This window comes from Crinia signifera, chromosome 1 (assembly GCF_055691185.1).
Source record: "Crinia signifera chromosome 1, ASM5569118v1, whole genome shotgun sequence".
NCBI lineage: Eukaryota > Metazoa > Chordata > Amphibia > Anura > Myobatrachidae > Crinia > Crinia signifera.
This window is the reverse complement of record NC_139217.1, coordinates 308,071,093-308,090,792: the sequence shown is the minus strand read 5'-3', so window position 1 is coordinate 308,090,792 and position 19,700 is coordinate 308,071,093. Positions and strand designations below refer to the sequence as shown.

Here is a 19,700-nt window from a genome sequence, read left to right as displayed (position 1 = left end):
CCACATCTGATGCTCTGCCCGCTTCCAGCTGGAGGCCGCTTGCAATGACAGCACGGGCCGCAAATGGCCCCCGGGCCTGACTTTGGACATGCCTGCCTTATGCGATGAGAGCTACACACACAGATACACACACACACATACATACACACACACACACACATATATTGTGACAAGGATCGTATACACTGGTTAAATGTTCCACACTGCAGGCCTATGTTTCACAGCTTTTCCACAGGTAGGCAATACACACCTTCAAATTAGTAGTTACCATCAGATCAGGTTCCAAAATAGTTCACAGCAGTTCTTAGCATGCAGAGTGAATTCTCCAGAGACTATTCATCCAGGACCCCTGCCAGCAAAGGCAGATTTATACCTCATTGAACTCTAGCCAATATATTGGTTTGGGGCCCTCCTCTCTCCAACAATCCATAGCACTATATTTTTGCTGCTGATTGCAGGTGGCTTCGATATGGTACATTGGCATGTGCACACTCTACCAATAAATGAACTTGGGCATTGCATACAAATCTAAATCAGGTTCTAGGACTTTAGGAAGTAGGCTTAATATTGATAAAGCTGTACCGGGTTACAGCGAAACGCGTCAGCCATTAGCACTTTTGGCTACCCTCCTGCTACCCACTTTGCCACTTGGTCCAGACCAGCCGTCACCGGAGCTTACCATCCAAAAACCGCTATTATATGGAACTCTGCAAAATAACTCAATTCCTGCTTCCACTTGAAGGACTTTTGCTGTTACGCTTTCCTTAACAAGGATTAAAATCTTCACTTGGATATCCATTGCGGTTATTCTACAACATTTTTTGAGAATCAAAACGACATTGTTGTTATATCTGGAATTCCTTATAGGAGTAATGGCGGTGTAATAGGAATGGATCCTCTCACTTGGTAGCTAAGAAATAGAGGTGCCTGTGCTTTCCATATTCCAATTGGTTGTGCTTTTTATATGGTATTTTTCATTATTAAATGTGTACTTTTAAACCTATTACTGTCTAGCGCTACACACACACTGTTGTGCTCATAAGTTTACATACCCTAGCAGAATTTGTGATTTTCTGGCCATTTGTCAGAGAATATAAATGATAACTCACAAACGTTTCTTTCGCTCATGGTTAGTGGTTGGGTGAAGCCATTTATTGTCAAACAACTGTGTTTACTCTTTTTAAATCATAATGACAACAGAAACTACCAAAATGATGCTCATTAAAAGTTTACATACCCCATTTCTTAATACAGTATATTGCCCCCATTAACAACAATGACAACTTGAAGTATTTTATGGTAGTTGTGGATGAGGTTCTTTATTTTCTCAGATGGTGAAGCTGCCCATTCTTATTGGCAAAAAGCCTCCAGTTCCTGTAAATTCTTGGGCTGTCTTGCATGAACTGCACGTTTGAGATCTCCCCAGAGTGGCTCAATGATATTGAGGTCAGGAGACTGAGATGGCCACTCCAGAACCTTCACTTTAGTCTGCTGTAGCCAATGACAGGTTGAATTGGCCTTGTGTTTTGGATCACTGTCATGTTGGAACATCCAAGTACGTCCCATGCACAGCTTCCAGGCTGATGAGTGCAAATTTTCGTCCAGTATTTTCTGATAACATGCTGCATTCATCTTGCCATCGATTTTGACCAAGTTTCCAGTGCCTTTGTAGCTCACACATCCCTAAAACATCAGCGATCAACCTCCGTGTTTCACAGTAGGAATAGTGTACCTTTCATCATAGGCCTTGTTGACTCCTCTCCAAATGTAACGTTTATGGTTGTGGACAAAAAAGTAAAATGTTGGTCTCATCACTCCAAATGACTTGGTTCCAGAAGTTTTGAGGCTTGTCTCTGTGCTGTTTGGAGTATTGTACGGGGATGCTTTGTGGTATTTGCATAGTAATGGCTTTCATCTGGTGACTTGACCATGCAGACCATTTTTCTTCAAAGGCCTCCTTATTGTGCATCTTGAAACCATCACACCACTCTTTTCCACAGTGTCATGTATTTCAGCGGAAGTTATTTGTGGATTTTTCTTTGCAACCCGAACAAACACGCCGTGAAACTACACAAGTACCCAGTATGTTGACAGTTACATCAAACTCATTGAAAACTTTACTTGAAAATTTAAACCCAACACCGGGTAGTAGTGCGTACAGGGTTTATTTACTAACATGGTAGTTTTATTGAAGATGGGATGTTGCTATGGGCAACCAATCAGATCTTATCTATCATCCTTAAGAAGGTGCTAAATAAATAAATACATTCTGATTGGTTGCCCATAGCAACATCTCATCTTTAATAGAACTCCCATCTTACTAAATAATCCCCTAAGTGGCAGGTCTTCTACACTAGACAACAAAATGAGTAATGTATGCATTAATGAGGTGGATTTCTATCTATTTTAAGTGTGTTTTGAGCTTATCCTATTTATTTTAAGTATATTTGACATTATGCATTGTTAAAGCATTCCACAGCAATTCATTATGATGTAATGATCACTGCTTTGGATTAACCTAGACATGTAAAAAAAAAAAATTATAATCTTCATATTTACCTTTTTCTCAACATTTCTAACAATAGTAGCGACAGGTGATTGTTCAGAAATGTTGATAACTAAAAGGCAATGAGTAGGCTTTAATAGCGCATTCACGTTGTTTTCTTGGCTAGAAAATCATTTTTAGTGCTAAACCCCAATGAATAGCAAAAGTAGAGCCAAAATGACTGCAGTGAAAGAGAAGAAAGGCGGCTGCGGTGATGGGAGGGGAAGCTTCCAGCCAAGTATGCCCAGAAGGCCTAGCAGCACCACAGCTCATCATTAATGTCCATCAAGTGCTTTGGGCAGCCATCCAATGCTTTACACAGAATGGTGTAATGGGAACGAGATGAAGTCCATCATGTATCCTAAAAAGATTTTTTGGCACAGGGTCACTTCATCTGAAGACTTTGATTTCACTATTTGTCCTGGCCTGGTGAGGAAAACTTGCTGCGATATTATAATAACACATCATACAATGGTACAGGCCAAACTGCTACACAGGGCCCAAGAATCTATCGTTGGTTGCTCTACACTTATGTGAGATTATACGTCAGACAGCTATACATGTTATTGTGGTTTGAGTATCTCCCATTGTTTAGTACAAGTTATTCTACAGCTTCAACTTTGCCTGTGGCGTCAATCAGGGATTTGTCAAGTGCGGTTTACTAGCTATGTATGATCCTCTTACAAAGACATGCTTGCTGTCCAGCCAGTCTGCTTTTGTTTTACATTACACACATAGCAAAATGAATTACAACAGCATTAGACACAACCCCCCCCCCCCCAGATGTCAGTCTAACTAAAGACACTAAAGAGCTTCTACAATAACAATGAATAAGATATTGATAATTCTTTTCCTGAACACAGTTTTGTTTTAAAGGTACAGCACTGAGAAACCAGTAATAAGCACACATTGACTGTGCTTCATGAAGCGATACAAAAGCAGTCATGCAGAAATGCTAGTCTGCCTGCTAAGGTGACAGCACTGCCTGTACATCTAATATAAATACATATATTCCTATAACAAGACTATTCATTTCCATAGTGCTGGTAATTTAACTATAGTTTCATCCATTCCTTTCACTTCCCTATAGAATCCTTTGAGTAAGTAGAGGAGCATAGCCAGATATTTGCTTCTAGAGAGACACCTGTTCACCTGACCCCCTATTTGCCCCATAATTGTGCCCTATTTCATTATGTCACACAATATTCCCAATTCAGATTCACAGTTCATATTATACCACACTATAATGCCTCCACTTCATATTGTACCACATTAAAGTACCCCATTGTATATTGTGTAACCTTATAATTCAATCCAGTTCATTTATATCCCATTACAAGGCAGTTCCAAGGATGTAACTAGATGTAGGGTCTGTCTTAATGTATTGAGACTAAAACCTTTCAGATACGTAGGGTTAATAATCTTCAATGTATGAAGCATCGATACACCATTGCCAGCATGTCTGCTAAGCTTGGTACCCCTCCTCGAAGGCATTAGCTGGAATGTCTTTGTTGCGGCTGCTTCCATTTTGTCTACGGTCTGAAAACGATGTCTTTCAGGTCACGTTTGATCCAGGGAAAAAAAAGAAGTCAGCCAGGGTCGGATCTGGACTGTAGAGTGGTTAGAGCAGCGTTGTCATGTTGTGTTTAGCCAAAAACTCCCTCACTTGTAGCGATGTGGCACTCGGTACATTGTTGTGATGGAGGACCCGGGTAGTGGCAATCCCCTGGCCGATCCGAAGGACCCTGTTTCTCAAGCAATTGAACGCTCCCATGTAAAATGCATAATTGACGGTTTGGCCGGTAGGCATAAACGCCTTGTGGACCATACCCTTCAAGTTAAAAAAGACTCAGTGTACCCATTTTCTAGGCTTGCTTAAGGAATTTAAAAAAGGGACATTTTTCCATGTCACAGAGTTTGTATGAAGTATGAAGTACAAAAGTCAAAAAAATCCAGTATTCATACACAACTAACATAGGCAAATGAAGGGAGAGCAGTTTCTGGGAAAACCTCCTTTCCCACAGCCTGACCAGTGGCCACTACATGCAGTATAAAGGATGTAATGGAACTGCTCCACATGTTCACTGGCATCAGATTTTACTACCATCTGATGTGTGTGTATGTGTCTGTGGATCTGAGAAGATAGAAGATATAGATTGGGGTGCATACCACCTAAGTGTCCCGATTACAGTGTGACAGTCCTGCTATTTGGAGATTGTCCCGCAGCCGCTGTCCGTGACTGGCAATGTCCAGCGGGTGGGATGCAGTTGGGGAGAGCTGGAGAGCAGCCAGTGATTGCTGAAGAGATGTCATGTGCCTGCACACGGCATCTCTTCAGTCCAGGGAAGGGCCCAGGGGGGGCTGCCTAGCTGCTAGGGAAATGCTGGGCATGCCCCTAAAATGCCAAAAATGGGAGTCGTGGTGCTAGGCCATGCTCCCTACATGAAACCACACCCAGTAGCTTTGCCCCTTTTTCGGACCGGGAGGTCCCGATTGCTGATTTAAAATGTAGGGAGGTATGGGAGAGATAAAATGGATGGAGATAAATCACCAATCAACAAGCTGATATTGCATACCCTCCCCACACTGTCATCACAGATCATATAGGTGACTTACTATATACAGGTTGTCTACATTATGGCCATGATTCTAGTGTGCTCGGTAAGCTACGACTATCACAGATTACCGAGCATCTGAGAGGCCCCTGCCCCCGCCCCCTCAGTGGGAACTGACTTTTATTTACGAGGGCCAGGATGAAGACGGAGCAGGCGTCTGACATCCTGTGACACATCATCCCACCCACGTACCCATGGGAACGCCCAGCGTGTTCATGGAGACGCCAATAAAATGCTGGGCGTTCCCATGGGCGACCCCTGTCCCAGCCGCCGTCCGCCACCACCGCCATGATCTTTGTGAACAGCTCAGCAACTATGCAAGTCACCAAGGCCGTTAGCCTAGGGGAGCTGCACATGCGCATAATATACCATTAGTGCAGAGCCCCAAACATCGCAAACGAATTTGCCCAATTCCAAATAAATCAGAATGAGGGCCTATGATTCCGAAACAGAGAACTAAACATTTTTGTTACATTCTAAATAAAACAAAAAAGGGTGGGCCTGTGTCCTAGTTATACTATGTGAAACGTTGTATGTATGTTTAGACAAAAATAAAATGGTTATGTTATACATGAAAATAAAAATATTACTAATATCAAATGACTTTGTATCTTACTTTTCAGTAATAGCAGTATATATCCAAATCATAGTCTATATAGGAGAGACAACTCTTGCAATCCTTAATCCTGTGGTGCATATTTTATAATGATGTATTTTCTACTGCATGTGACACATTGTTTCCAAGAACACTGTATTATATTACATTCCTGTATTTGCATTTGATGAAAGAACAGATGGAAAGGACACCTAAAATATTCAAGAGTGTTACTATTTGCTTTTAAGTGAAACAAAAGGACCAGCAGCCAGATCTCTTGCTGCATGTTCATGTTCTCTGTTTCCATGTTGCTATGGTTGTGGTGCACACTGAAAGTATAAAGTGCATACTGGCGCACACTTCTGGAATAGTACAATATGTCACTTCCTAGTGAAATGGACATGATGGCTGGGATTGGATAGTCTGATGCAATTATTAGAGAATAGCATCAATAGGGCTTAACAGACACCTTTTTTTTACCAAATGGCCGTTAAAAATATATTTTTTTTCTATTTAAGTTAAAAAAACTGACTTAATTTTGTTGTATAAAATTTATATATATTTGGGTTATCCCTTACACCACCAGATGTGCATAGCCTCCTACATGACCCATTATATTAGGTACAGAATGCTCTGTTCCTGGACTTCTTTCTTAATGTATGATTGCCGTCACCTGTGTTGAAACTTCCTTCTCATTAATTTACTAGTTCAACACAGGTGATGGCAATCATACATTATGAGAGAAGTCCAGGAGCAAAGCGTTTTGTACCTCATTTAATTAGTTATGTTGGTACTTGTGTAGTTTCACGGCGCCAGCATGGCGCCATGCATCTGAGTCCCCTTGCAGGGCTCGCTTCGCTCGCCCACGCTGCGGGCTCGGTGGCTCGCTACGCTATTTAAAATCAACTCCATGCCAACATGGATAGTGGAGGTATGAACTATCCATGTTGGCATGGAGTTAAGTTACTTTTTTGGACATATTTTGTGGCGAGTGTACACCCGGAAGTAGCTGGCGCCGTGAAACTACACAAGTACCGTTATGTTTTGATGGTATGTGCGTGTGTGGTTCTTGGGCCCTCATTGTAAAATTTCCGATGTCATTTTTTTTTACCCATATTTAAAACCCCTTCCCATATTTCTTTAATTGGGGAATTACAGCCCTTCTCTGTCACCACCAGCGCAAATAGAACCATCATCCCCCAACCATGGGATTACTTCCCCACTCCAGGAGGCATTACTCCATACTTCACAAGCAGAGTGCGGCGGATTGTGTCAGGTGGAACTGATAGTCTTCCCCTCTTGCTGCAGAGATCAACCAAACAAGCATCACTTCCTCTCACTTTAAAATGCTGCTCACATGGCATTCTAGGGTGCAATTCTGGCAGTGATGCCTGGGGTCACACACACTGCTAAACCACTGCCCTCACATCAGAGAAGGGGCCAGATTCTCTAAGCTTCAAAAGTGATCAAATAGAGAGTGATACACAGCCAGCCAATCAGCTCCGGTCTGACATTTTTTAAACACAGTCTGTGACATGGCAGGTAGGAGCTGATTGGCTGGCTGTTTATAACTCTCCATTGTATCACTTTTGAAGTTTAGAGAATCTGGCCCGAAATCTGTTGTGCTCATATGAAGAATGGATCTCATTTTTAAAAGCAGAGAACACAGCAGGACAAAATGTATGTATGCTAACATGTAACTAACATTTACTGACAAATAGGTAACTATTGTATCTTACATGACAATTAATTCAGCCTTCATGATCTACCCATGTATACACTTACAGTTCTAATGCCATTTTCAAAGGCGTCCCGGGCAAGAGATGCTGGACCATCCACTGTTTTGCCATCATCATCTGGGCCCCAGCTTGCACTGTAGATATGTACATGTTGTGGGTTCAGACTGAGAGATTTGGCTTCCACCATATCTGTTACATCTCCATCCAACATGCGCACTCCTGCAAACAAACAAGAGGTCAAAGGCTTTTCCCAACCTTCTATGCTTATAGTATATTCAAATTACAATCTATACTGATACACATACATACCTCCAATCCTGGCATTAAAAGCTATTCCTACTGTACAGTGGGAATTATTTGCTGTAGCCGCAACTTCCCCTGCACAGCGTGTTCCATGCCTAAAGAGAGGAAACAAAATGCCAATTAGTTAAAAAGGAAAACAGCATTAGCTATAATAAACAATCAAGAGAAAAAATAATGACAAGCTTTATATTTGTATATAACAGAACATGTAGGTAAACTGTCTACTTATGGCATTATTTACTCCTTTGGACATTTGAGGTATTATAAATAGCTGGATCACCTTAAGATTGTAAGCTCCCAGAAGAGGCGACCTCTCCACTCTATGGGCAGTATTCAATGAGAAAAATTCTCTGTGTATTATGGAGAATTTGTGCTTTGTTCGCCTTGGACGGAGCATTTTGCTCTTCAAAAGCGAGCAACCCTATTCAATGTAAAATATTCTCCGTCTTTCTAAGTGATTTTCTCCGTCTCTCTCCGTGTAGAAATTCTCCATCTTTTGATGGAGATCTGGAATGTGAACTTTTAAACTAAAAGGGTTTTTTTTTTTAATTTTGGTGTAAAAAAATCAGTTTTTTTTCTGTGAAGGGGCATGTTATTTTTATTCATGTGCTTATAGCACATGAATATATATTTAATAAAAAAAAAGAATTACATTTTTTTTTTTTTATACAGTGCAGCCAGCAGGGGGCCGGAGCGCTCGAGCCGCTCATTAGATATTCATATATTCACTGCACCCGATCGTTAATATGCACGATCGGGTGCAGTGAATACTGGGTCCCCCGCTGGCTATAGGGGGGGGGCAGCCTGTGCAGCCTGGGTCCTGGGGAGCCCCCCTCCCCACCACATTCCTCTGGAGCAGCCAGGGAGACTTTAATCTCTCTGGCTGCTTCCGTCCCCCGGCTCCCTGAAAGCTCCCTGCCGCGGACGCTCGTCCGCTGCAGGGGTTAAGACTCGCCGCGAGTGGCGGCGAGTCTTAAATACATTGAATAGTGGGAGCAGGAGGCTCCGGAACAGGGAGAATCTCCGCTTAAACACGGAGAGTGCATGGAGAGCGAAATAAAACGCTCTCCATGCACGGAGAACTTTCTCATTGAATACTGCCCTATGTGTCAGTTACCACAGCGTGCTGTTTTATTGCACTTCTAAGGAAAATATTATTCATTATCCCATTTCCCAACGGAGCTCTTTAAAATGTAATAAATCCAGACAAATATCATTTACAACTGACAATACAGGTATGGGTGAGTCAAGAATGAACAGTTTTCTAGCAATGGGCCTGATCCAGAGGTGGATGCCTTAGGACAGCTGCTGCATCTTTGTATTGTTTATTTATTTATTATTTATTTATTTATGAACAGTGTTTTTTATATAGCGCACACATATTCCGCAGCGTGGTATATTTGAACATTCATATCAGTCCCTGCCCCAGTGGAGCTTACAATCTATATTCCCTACCACATGTACACGCACACACAGACATTCTAGGGTTAATTTTGTTAGGAGCCAAATAACCTACAAGGATATTTTTGAATTGTGGGAGGAAACCGGAGTACCTGGGGTAAACCCACGCAAGTATGGGGAGAATATACAAACTCCGCACAGTTAGGGCCATGGTGGGAATCGAACCCATGACCTCAGTGCTGTGATGTAGTAATGCTAACCACTACCCCAATCCATACTGCTCTGTATGCAGAGGCTATGCTAAAATAGATGCCTCCTGCCGGCTTCTGTGGCTCGCTGCTGCGTTAAAAGATGCAACATCAGATCACTCTGTGGGAGCATCGGTCATGTGAGTAACCCTCAGGTTACTCATGGTGGCCAGTATTTTTATGCAGCTGCGGCCAGTGAAGATGCATCTTCGAATGCATCCACTGTTCGTGGCATGCCTAGAAATCCAGGTCAACATGCCTCCATTTTCTGGAAAGGCACAAATCCTGTGCATGCCAACAGTTGGAATTTGGCTAAACAAAAGAAAAAAAGAAAATTCAGCATTAACATCTATGCTTACAAATATCAACTCCTCACCTTTAGTTATTTAAATATGTGATGAACAGTAGCCATCTTATTGGTATTTGCAATGATCAGAATGAAGCAGAAGCCCTAATGATAATATGAAAATGCTTATTATACAGCATATTTCAGTACTTATATGTTAGTTTGGCGCCCACTAAGCTATTTGCTTAGTTTTCCGCGTCCCCTCGTGGGGATCGCTATTACACCTATAGGGGCACCTATTACAAGTGACAGCTGTCAATCTCTTTTATAATGTGCATGGCTGAGCACTGCAGGCAGCGGCGAGTGACAAGTAGCGCCACTGCTGAAATGAATCACATCCCGGAGACTCTGGCTCAGGCTGAGCTGAGCCACTGCCTCCCATTGGATATGCTATACACACAGCCTATAGGCTGCTGTGTATAGAATGGGTGTGTAGGGGAGGGGACAGCTGAGTGGACCTGCCGAGCGCTGTGCCCAAGCCCAGTGTGTTTTTCCTTCCTCCAGGTCCAGTCCAGAATAATGATTGTGAGTTATGACTTATAACTTAATAATGAATATGTTAAAATAGGGTGGTAGCCAAAAATTTTGTGCCTAGGGGTGGCCTGGCCCCCTAAATCCGGCCTTGGGCACAATGTTCCCTCTAATTTTACGAAGGCTGTGTGCGGCAATAGATTTTGGCTGTGCAACTTTTGAAGGAAATTTAAATTTTTGTGCGTCACATATATAACTGGAAAATGACGTTCAGCATTTGTGTTAACTTTACTTCAAAATGATATTAAACATTTAAACATTCAAAACACAGCAATGTAGTTAATGAGTGAAACACACATTAATTGAGTCCACAACTGGAAAAGGGGACCACTGCTGCTTTGTGCGCTCTGTTGTAATGTCTGTGCGCATGCTCGTCAAGTTGTGTGCGCGCGCACGCGCGCACAGCTTAGAGGGAACACTGCAGTTGGGCACCGGGGAGAGCCAACCCACATACGAGAGTCTCTGAGGCAATGCAGTAGAGTAGGCCCTTCTGCATAAATGGAGTTCTAGCGTTGCAATTGCAACCCATATTTTTATTTCAATATACCACATCAAGATTTTAAGGATATTGGAAACACTGGATTTTTGACTCTCACTGGAAAATGGTTCAAACGTAACAGGATTTGGTCAATTTAGCTGCAAGATTTAAAACTACAATAAAAAAAAAAGACCTTAAAAAAAGTAGATTTGATATGATGCTATATATTTTGTGTGTAAGTAATATTTCTAACAATAAGGTGACCCATGTAGAAAAAGCCAAAACTATGTGTGGTTCACAAATGTTGTACTCCCAACTCAGCAATGCTATGACCTTTGTGATATTTTTCGACAGTAGGTCGTTCATGTGAAATATCCAGCTGTAAAATAAGATATCATTGCAAAGGTAATTGACTTCTCAACTCCACTCAGAATTCCAGCAGCGTTTAACTCTGCATGAGCCATGACATTTTCAGCAGATTGTTGTTGTTAAATGTCACAGGTCCTTCGAGATGTTTGAAAAGTGTCCAACATATTGTTGTCAAACGTAACTCCTGGGAATAGCACTTATCACTTCTATGGCTTACATTTCTTTACAGGTAGATAATGATCAGATAAAATAGCGATCCTTTTATGTCTACCAGCAATGAGGTCAAAGAATTGTAACATCTGAAGCATAAAGAGCTGATTGTTTATATAGAACACAATATTGTATCAAACAATGTCACCATTTCCAAATAATACAATTTATTCACAACTATTTATTCATTTAATATTGAGAACAAGGAAATATAATAAATTAACACAGTGAAGCAGAAGTATCAAACCATCAAAAGAGATAAAGTGGATACATTACCAACAGCAACCAATCAGCCGACAAGTATAATCTGATTGGATGATATAGGCAACCTCTTCCCTTATCTCTTTTGAAGGTTTGCTACATCTCACCTGGTATAAGAAAAGCAAACTTTAGTCATAATCTGAGACAGGGTTTCTCCTAATCTCCCTCCACCCTTTCATTGACTGAGATATAACGTTCACTAGATTGTATGTAACAGTTTGGGACATTTTGCTGATTTCTATGAGGTGCCAAAAGATGTTAAAATGAACTCAATTCAAAGCATCAATCAATGGTTGTAAAATGTCTCCATCACTTTGGCAAACAAAAGACACAGTGGTGGTGTATTGATATTGTGCGTGTGTGCATGTGTGAAGCAAGCAACCTTAATGCTCATGAGGAGTGTTCTATCTATTTATCTGTGGTATAATGTAAATTTTCAAAGGGAAGTTATAAATAAAGCAAAAAGCTACTGCAAGGTGGTCGAACCTCGAGAGAAAACATGTTTAAACAACATAAAGAGCCTTTGCCTGAGAAACTCCAAATCGGAGAGCGTGTGCTTCATTTCACTGAAGTTCTTTTATTGTTTATAATGGAGAGAAACAAGTTCCCAGGCTTTTTAAATTACAGTCTAAAGAGACACAGGGCTAAAAGGTTGTGCATTTGTTCTTTGTGTTTCTGTCAAGATGATAAAGTAGGCTGAAAGACTGCAGGAAACCTTGGTTACACAAAATGATGCATTATTAAGAAAAGCTTGATGAGCATACTTCTACCTGGGGGATAACTTATTTTAGGAAGAACTAAGGAAATTCATACTAGCTCTAAGGAACCGCAAATACCACAACCAGTGTCAATCCAAATTCACCATCCATCCAAGCGTACACATCCATGAGCAACTGTGGGCTGTTTAGGGTTGTATACAGCTTTGTTGCCCCTTATAACATAATGTGTGGAACTGGGTGATAACCTTAAGTTAGACAAAGGTTTGTCATGGTTGTTTATGTGGAATTGTGGGCTATGAAGAGTTGAGCATATGTATCTCTGACTCAAAGTCTACTTCAGTGTACACTGATAGTGATGACTACTACTTACACAAGCACTTGGATAGTGACAGGGACAGTGAAAAGTTTTTTAAGCACCCTAGGCAATACTTCACCTTACTACTCCCACCACCCACACTCCAATACTGTCACAGCTGAAGGGCTGGATGAAGTCGTGTGGTGTGTAGCAACTGGAGACAGACCAGAGGATGAAGGATTAAATCGTGCAGGTTTAATAATAGAATTCATAAATGGAAACAATACACACTTGAATACTTTCTAAAAGTGGCAGTTAGTGATAAACAATACTTGAGCCAGCAAGGCACTTTAGAAGGAGAAAGTTCATTTGAATAATGACAGTTCAAATAGCATAGGACGGCAGGCTGGGGTCTTGAAGAATAAGAGGATCCGGAAAGAGAATGTACTTGATGGTAAATGAAGGATCCTTGAAGACTGGAAGAAGATGAATGATGAATGAAGATTGGAGAATTGCTTGGAAGCAGGAGACTTGAAGGGCTAGGCCAGGAAGCTCAGGGATACAGGCAGAGACCAGACTGTGGAGAGAACTGGCAGCGATGGGGTTAAGCAGTAACCTAGACCAACACAGAGCACGAACAAGGCACCAAGGTCAGGAGAGGTGAGTCAGAGAGCCGGAGTCAGCTGGGAGCTGTGAACGCCTCTGGAGACTCTTTGCACTGACGCTGAACAGCCCTAGACAGATCCCCTATATCCCAAGAGGGCGGCTGCCATTGGCTGTCAGGTCAGTATGGGAGGAAACCTCAGACCTGGGCCAATCTGCTATTTTGCCCTTAACCAAGATGGCGGCGCCGGCCTCCCGGCACCATTACAGCACACACTGCTACACCTGTCGGCGTCCCACGCTGCCTGCTGCCCACCAGACTGCCGCTGCCCGCTGCCGCTGACCCGGAGACCACTACACGCTAGCCGACGGCGGGCGCAGACGGGTGAGTAATACGCACCGCCGCGGCTGAGTGTGACAGTACCCCCCCTTTTCTGGGTGACCCCAGGGCACCTACGCACCTTATGTGGGTTCCTTTGAAAGAATTGCCTCACCAGACTGGGAGCATGGAGATCTGCAGCATCAACCCAGGAGTTCTCCTCAGGACCGAATCCAAGCCACTCCACCAGATACTGCAGATGGGCATTGCGACAACGTGAGTCGATGATGCGTCTCACTTCGAACTCAGTCTCTCTTTCAGAACCAATCTTGGGCGGTTTGGGCACCTTCTTTTGATATAAGTTCAATCTCAAGGGCTTTAGAAGAGACACATGAAAAGAATTTGAGATCTTCAGGGAAGAAGGAAGCTGTAGTCTGTATGCAACAGGATTATTGACTTGCGTGATTGGGAACGGTCCGATGAATCGGGGAGCCAGCTTCATGGATGGTAACCGAAGGCGTATGTGGCGGGTAGACAGCCACACTCGATCTCCAACCTTCAATTTGGGAGCCGCTCTTCTTTTCCTGTCCGCCATCCTTTTGTATCGAGCGGATGCTTTGAGGAGAGCGGTATGAACATCTGACCAGATCTTCGCAAACCGTTGTAAAGAAGCAGCAGCTGCAGGAACATCGGATGAAGATAAGTCTGAGAAATCTGGAGATCCAAGTCTTGGTTGACCCGTTCCGTCTGCCCGTTGGTTTGTGGGTGGAATGCAGTGGAGAACTTGAGTTTGACTTGTACAGCGGAACAGAGAGCCCTCCAAAACTTTGCAACGAATTGCACTCCACGGTCAGATATAATCTCTTTGGGCAACCCATGAAGTTTGAAGATTGTGGAGATGAAGAGCTGAGCCAGAACTGGAGCGGATGGAAGACCTTTCAATGGGAAGAAGTGCACCATTTTTGAGAACCGGTCAACCACCACCCAGATTACCGTATGTCCTTTGGAGGGAGGAAGTTCACAGATAAAGTCCTTAGACAAGTGGGACCATGGTTCTGTAGGAATGGCTAGAGGTAGAAGAGGACCGGCAGGAGATGTTCTGGAGGACCAAGTGCTGGGCGCACTTTACACAGGAAGCGACGAAGCTGGTTACATCTTGACGAATGGTGGGCCACCAATATGAACGTAACAGGAACATTAGGGTCTTCTGTGCACCAGTATGTCCTGCAAAACGGGAAGCGTGTGCCCAGGACAGCACTCTTTTGCGAAGATTGAGGGGAACAAAGGTTTTGCCCGGAGGAGGTGAAGGTTGGACCATAACTTGAGCAAAAACCAGAGGGTCGAGGATTGGTCTAAGAGGAGTCTCTAGGTCGGCCGGAGTCTCGAAGGAGCGTGAAAGGGCATCGGCCTTGGCATTCATTGACCCGGGTCTGAATCTGATCTGGAAATCAAATCGTTCGAAGAACATGGCCCAGCGGGCTTGATGAGCAGTAAGACATTGGGCATGCTTGAGAAATGAGAGATTCTTATGGTCAGAGTATACCGTGATCTTATGTCGTTCCCCCTCCAGGAGGTACCGCCACTCCTCCAACGCTAACTTGACTGCTAGTAACTCTTGCTCCCCAATGGGGTAATTTTTCTCCGCTGGAAGAAACTTCTTAGAGTAGAAAGCACAGGGGTGAAGTTCCTGGTCCTCCCCTTTCTGTGACAAGATTGCCCCGACTCCCTCTGAGGATGCGTCCACCTCGATAATGAAGGGTTTGTCGAGGTTCGGCTGAAGAAGAATTGGAGCAGAGACGAATGCATTCTTTAGTTGTTGGAACGCTAGCGAGGCTTCGGGTGGCCACTGACTTGGATCTACTCCCTTGCGGGTTAGAGCTGTAAGGGGTGCAGCAAGGGTGGAGAAGTCCCGGATGAAGCGACGATAATAATTTGAGAAACCCAGGAACCTCTGGATACCTTTGAGCGTGGTAGGCGCTGTCCAGTCTTGAAAGGCTCTTACTTTCTCTGGGTCCATCTCTATCCCAGTGCTGGTGAGGATGTGGCCAAGAAATGGAATGGAAGTGACCTCGAAGACGCATTTGTCTAGCTTGCAGAACAATTGATTTTGGCGTAGACGGCGCAGGACTTCAGATACAGTTTGACGATGGAGATGAAGGTTAGGAGAGAATATGAGGATATCATCGAGATACACCACGACGGAATGATACAGTAAGTCCCGAAATATGTCGTTTACAAACTGTTGGAAGACGGCCGGGGCATTGCAAAGGCCAAATGGCATCACCAGGTATTCGTAGTGGCCATCCCGGGTGTTGAAAGCCATCTTCCACTCGTCACCGGAACGGATTCGGATCAAGTTGTACGCCCCTCTCAGATCCAGTTTGGTAAAAATAGACGCCCCTCTGATCTTATCGAAGAGTTCGGTGATGAGGGGTAATGGGTAGCGGTTCTTGATTGTGATATCGTTGAGACCCCTATAGTCGATACATGGCCGGAGAGTCCCATCTTTTTTTTTAACGAAGAAAAACCCTGCTCCGGCTGGCGAGGTGGATGGACGAATTAAGCCTTTATTCAAGTTTTCACGAATGTAGTCAGACATAGCCTTGGTCTCGGGTAGAGATAAGGGGTAGATACGACCCCGCGGTGGAAATTTCCCGGGTACCAACTCTATCGGACAGTCCCAAGGACGATGAGGGGGCAGAGAATCGGCACCTCCCTTGCTGAAGACATCAGAAAAAGAATGGTATGGTGTGGGTATAGACAAGGGTGAAGCTGGTGAAGACGGAAGACTGGAACCTCCCTCTTCTTGAGGATTCATTTGATTGAGTGGAATGATACGAGTCATGCAAGTGGTTAAACAGTTCGTACCCCAGGCCTTGATCTCCATGCTGGTCCAATCAATATGAGGATTGTGTTTAGCGAGCCATGGTAGACCCAGGACCACCTGGTGTGATGACTGAGGAAGAACTAAGAACTCTAGAGTCTCTTGATGTAGAGCACCCACTAGCACTGTCACTGGATTGGTTTGAAGGGTGATTTGCCCACTACAGATATGACTCCCATCCACTGCAGTGAGAACCAGGGGATGGGTCAAGGGTTGTACTGCCAGTTGAAAGACGAAAGATGAAGAAAGAAAGTTTCCTGCCGCTCCGGAATCCAATAGGGCCTGGACTTTATTTTCCCCTTGAGGGCACACAATGGTAATTGGAATGGTGGAAAAAGTTGAGGAGGGAGATGAAAGCAAGACTCCTAACTGGGCCTCCCTCGGGGAGGTTAGGAGTGGCCGTTTCCCGGACGCAATGGACAGGAGGACAGCAAATGGGCAGAAGACCCGCAGTACATGCAGAGATTCTCCCGTCGTCTACGGGACTTTTCTTCCAGTGAGAGCCGAGAACGATTGATCTGCATAGGTTCATCAGGTGGTGTAGTTGTGGAAGGACTTGGTCTAGGAACGGGAACAGCATTTGGGGTGAAGCGAGGGCGAAGGCGATCAGAGCGATTTCTCTCTAGTTGGCGTTCCTGCATCCGTAGATCTACTTTGTTGCACAAAGAGATGAGCTCGACCAAGGTAGCCGGGAAGTCACGAGTAGCTAATTCATCCTTGATACGACCTGCCAGCCCATTCCAGAAGGCGGAGAGGAGAGCCTCTTCGTTCCATTTTCATTCTGAGGCCAGGGTCTGGAACTGCACAACATACTGTCCCACCGATCAGCTACCCTGGCGAATCCTCAGGATTTCAGTGGCGGCAGAGGACACTCTGCCAGGGTCATCGAAGATGCAACGAAAAGAGGGAATAAAAGCTTCATAGTCATTGAGCAGGGGGTCAGAGCGTTCCCAGAGAGGGGACACCCAGTCCAGAGCTGACCCTGCCAGGAGAGACACAATATAGGCCACCTTTGCCTTGGAGGTTGGGAAGTGAGATGACTGCAAGGTGAAGTGGACATCACATTGGTTCAGGAACCCACGGCATGCCTTTGGCGAACCATCATACTTGCTGGGAGTAGGGAGTTGCATGTGATGAGGAACTACGGATCCTGGTGTGGAAACAGGAACTGGAATCTCTGGTGCTGGAGCCACCGACACTGAGGGAGCCGCCTGGGGCGGGGACAAGGCCTGAAGAAATTGAGCCACTTGGCGTTGGGTAGTTTCCACTTGTTCAAGACGAGCCACGATACCTTGAAAGACGTCCGCCATGGAAGCCTGTACTTCACCCGACTCCATCGGGTCAGTGCAAACTGTCACAGCTGAAGGGCTGGATGAAGTCGTGTGGTGTGTAGCAACTGGAGACGGACCAGAGGATGAAGGATTAAATCGTGCAGGTTTAATAATAGAATTCATAAATGGAAACAATACACACTTGAATACTTTCTAAAAGTGGCAGTTAGTGATAAACAATACTTGAGCCAGCAAGGCACTTTAGAAGGAGAAAGTTCATTTGAATAATGACAGTTCAAATAGCATAGGACGGCAGGCTGGGGTCTTGAAGAATAAGAGGATCCGGAAAGAGAATGTACTTGATGGTAAATGAAGGATCCTTGAAGACTGGAAGAAGATGAGTGATGAATGAAGATTGGAGAATTGCTTGGAAGCAGGAGACTTGAAGGGCTAGGCCAGGAAGCTCAGGGATACAGGCAGAGACCAGACTGTGGAGAGAACTGGCAGCGATGGGGTTAAGCAGTAACCTAGACCAACACAGAGCACGAACAAGGCACCAAGGTCAGGAGAGGTGAGTCAGAGAGACGGAGTCAGCTGGGAGCTGTGAACGCCTCTGGAGACTCTTTGCACTGACGCTGAACAGCCCTAGACAGATCCCCTATATCCCAAGAGGGCGGCTGCCATTGGCTGTCAGGTCAGTATGGGAGGAAACCTCAGACCTGGGCCAATCTGCTATTTTGCCCTTAACCAAGACGGCGGCGCCGGCCTCCCGGCACCATTACAGCACACACTGCTACACCTGTTGGCGTCCCACGCTGCCTGCTGCCCACCAGACTGCCGCTGCCCGCTGCCGCTGACCCGGAGACCACTACACGCTAGCCGACGGCGGGCGCGGACGGGTGAGTAATATGCCCGCCGCGCACCGCCGCGGCTGAGTGTGACAAATACCAACCTTCCAGAACCTCAGGTGAAAGTGTGGGAGGTTGCATGTTAGAAGTTCAACACCTGTCAGAAGCCCGGAGAGGAGACTTCCAGCAGCTCTTCCAGGGCGCATGGATGGATTTGATGTCAGTTTACTGCCCCACGCCATTAAATGCCACAATTTGCAGGTTTAAACTGAGAAGAAAAAATTGGGACTTCGGGGGTTCCAGGTGCATGCAGGAGGCTTGGCCACCCTTTTGGGGGACCAGTAGGAGGACCCAATTTTCAGGAGCCTTCCAGCCATTCCTGGAGGGTAGGCATATCTGTACCACTGTAGTCACTGAATAAATTCTAACCACCTATCTGGAGTTTGAACAATCACCCTGGGCCTTATTCTGAGTAACATGCTAGCTGCAATTAGCATGGAGTTTGTGGATTTCGGTATACAGTGCATGTGCCAAAGAAAGAAATAGGCTTCTGTGCACATGCCACATCAGGTATACGCACCCAAACATTAATCAGATTGTAAATCAATGGAGCTCGCTAGCTGTACAATGAGTATTTCTATCTGGAAATCTAGAGTGTTTACTCCAATGCACTGGGGCAAGAACTGCCTTACATGGATGTATTTTGTTAGCTTGGAAGCAAAGAACAAAATATAATTTCTTGAAATAAACAGAATCATACTTTTAAGGTAGGTGAGAATTGAACATTGAATCAGATTACTAAAAGCATACCATCAGTGCGTGAATTATTGAAACATTGTATCACATAAATAAAAGAATACCACTGAAAGCTGTATATTTGCAGCCTTGGCATTTAGTGCAAATTAATTACATACGGAGCTAATACAAGCTTTGTACATTGTTTCTTCTGAATAAAAAAAATAACTTAATTTACACTTCTGATACACACTACTAGATGGAAGATTTGGTACTTGTTTCCTATCTGGGCGCCCACGATCAAAATCGCGGTCATCGGGGGTAAAAATCGCGGTGATCGCGGTCATCGCGGGCATCGCGGGTAAAATTGGATGGTCGCGATGGC

General features: G+C 44.4%; 1 protein-coding gene across 2 annotated transcripts in view; it reads right to left on the bottom strand.

Moving 5' to 3' along the window:
- The window catches only part of LOC146078639 (proprotein convertase subtilisin/kexin type 5-like), a 275,576-nt gene that overhangs the window by 101,231 nt on the left and 154,645 nt on the right, over positions 1-19,700 (bottom strand). For both annotated transcript variants that reach the window (XM_083186123.1, XM_083186122.1), the window contains exons 6-7: positions 7,804-7,892; positions 7,541-7,713 (exon numbers count right to left, since the gene is read on the bottom strand). In XM_083186123.1, the coding sequence (XP_083042249.1) occupies positions 7,541-7,713; positions 7,804-7,892 (262 nt within the window). The remainder of the gene's footprint in view (positions 1-7,540; positions 7,714-7,803; positions 7,893-19,700) is intronic.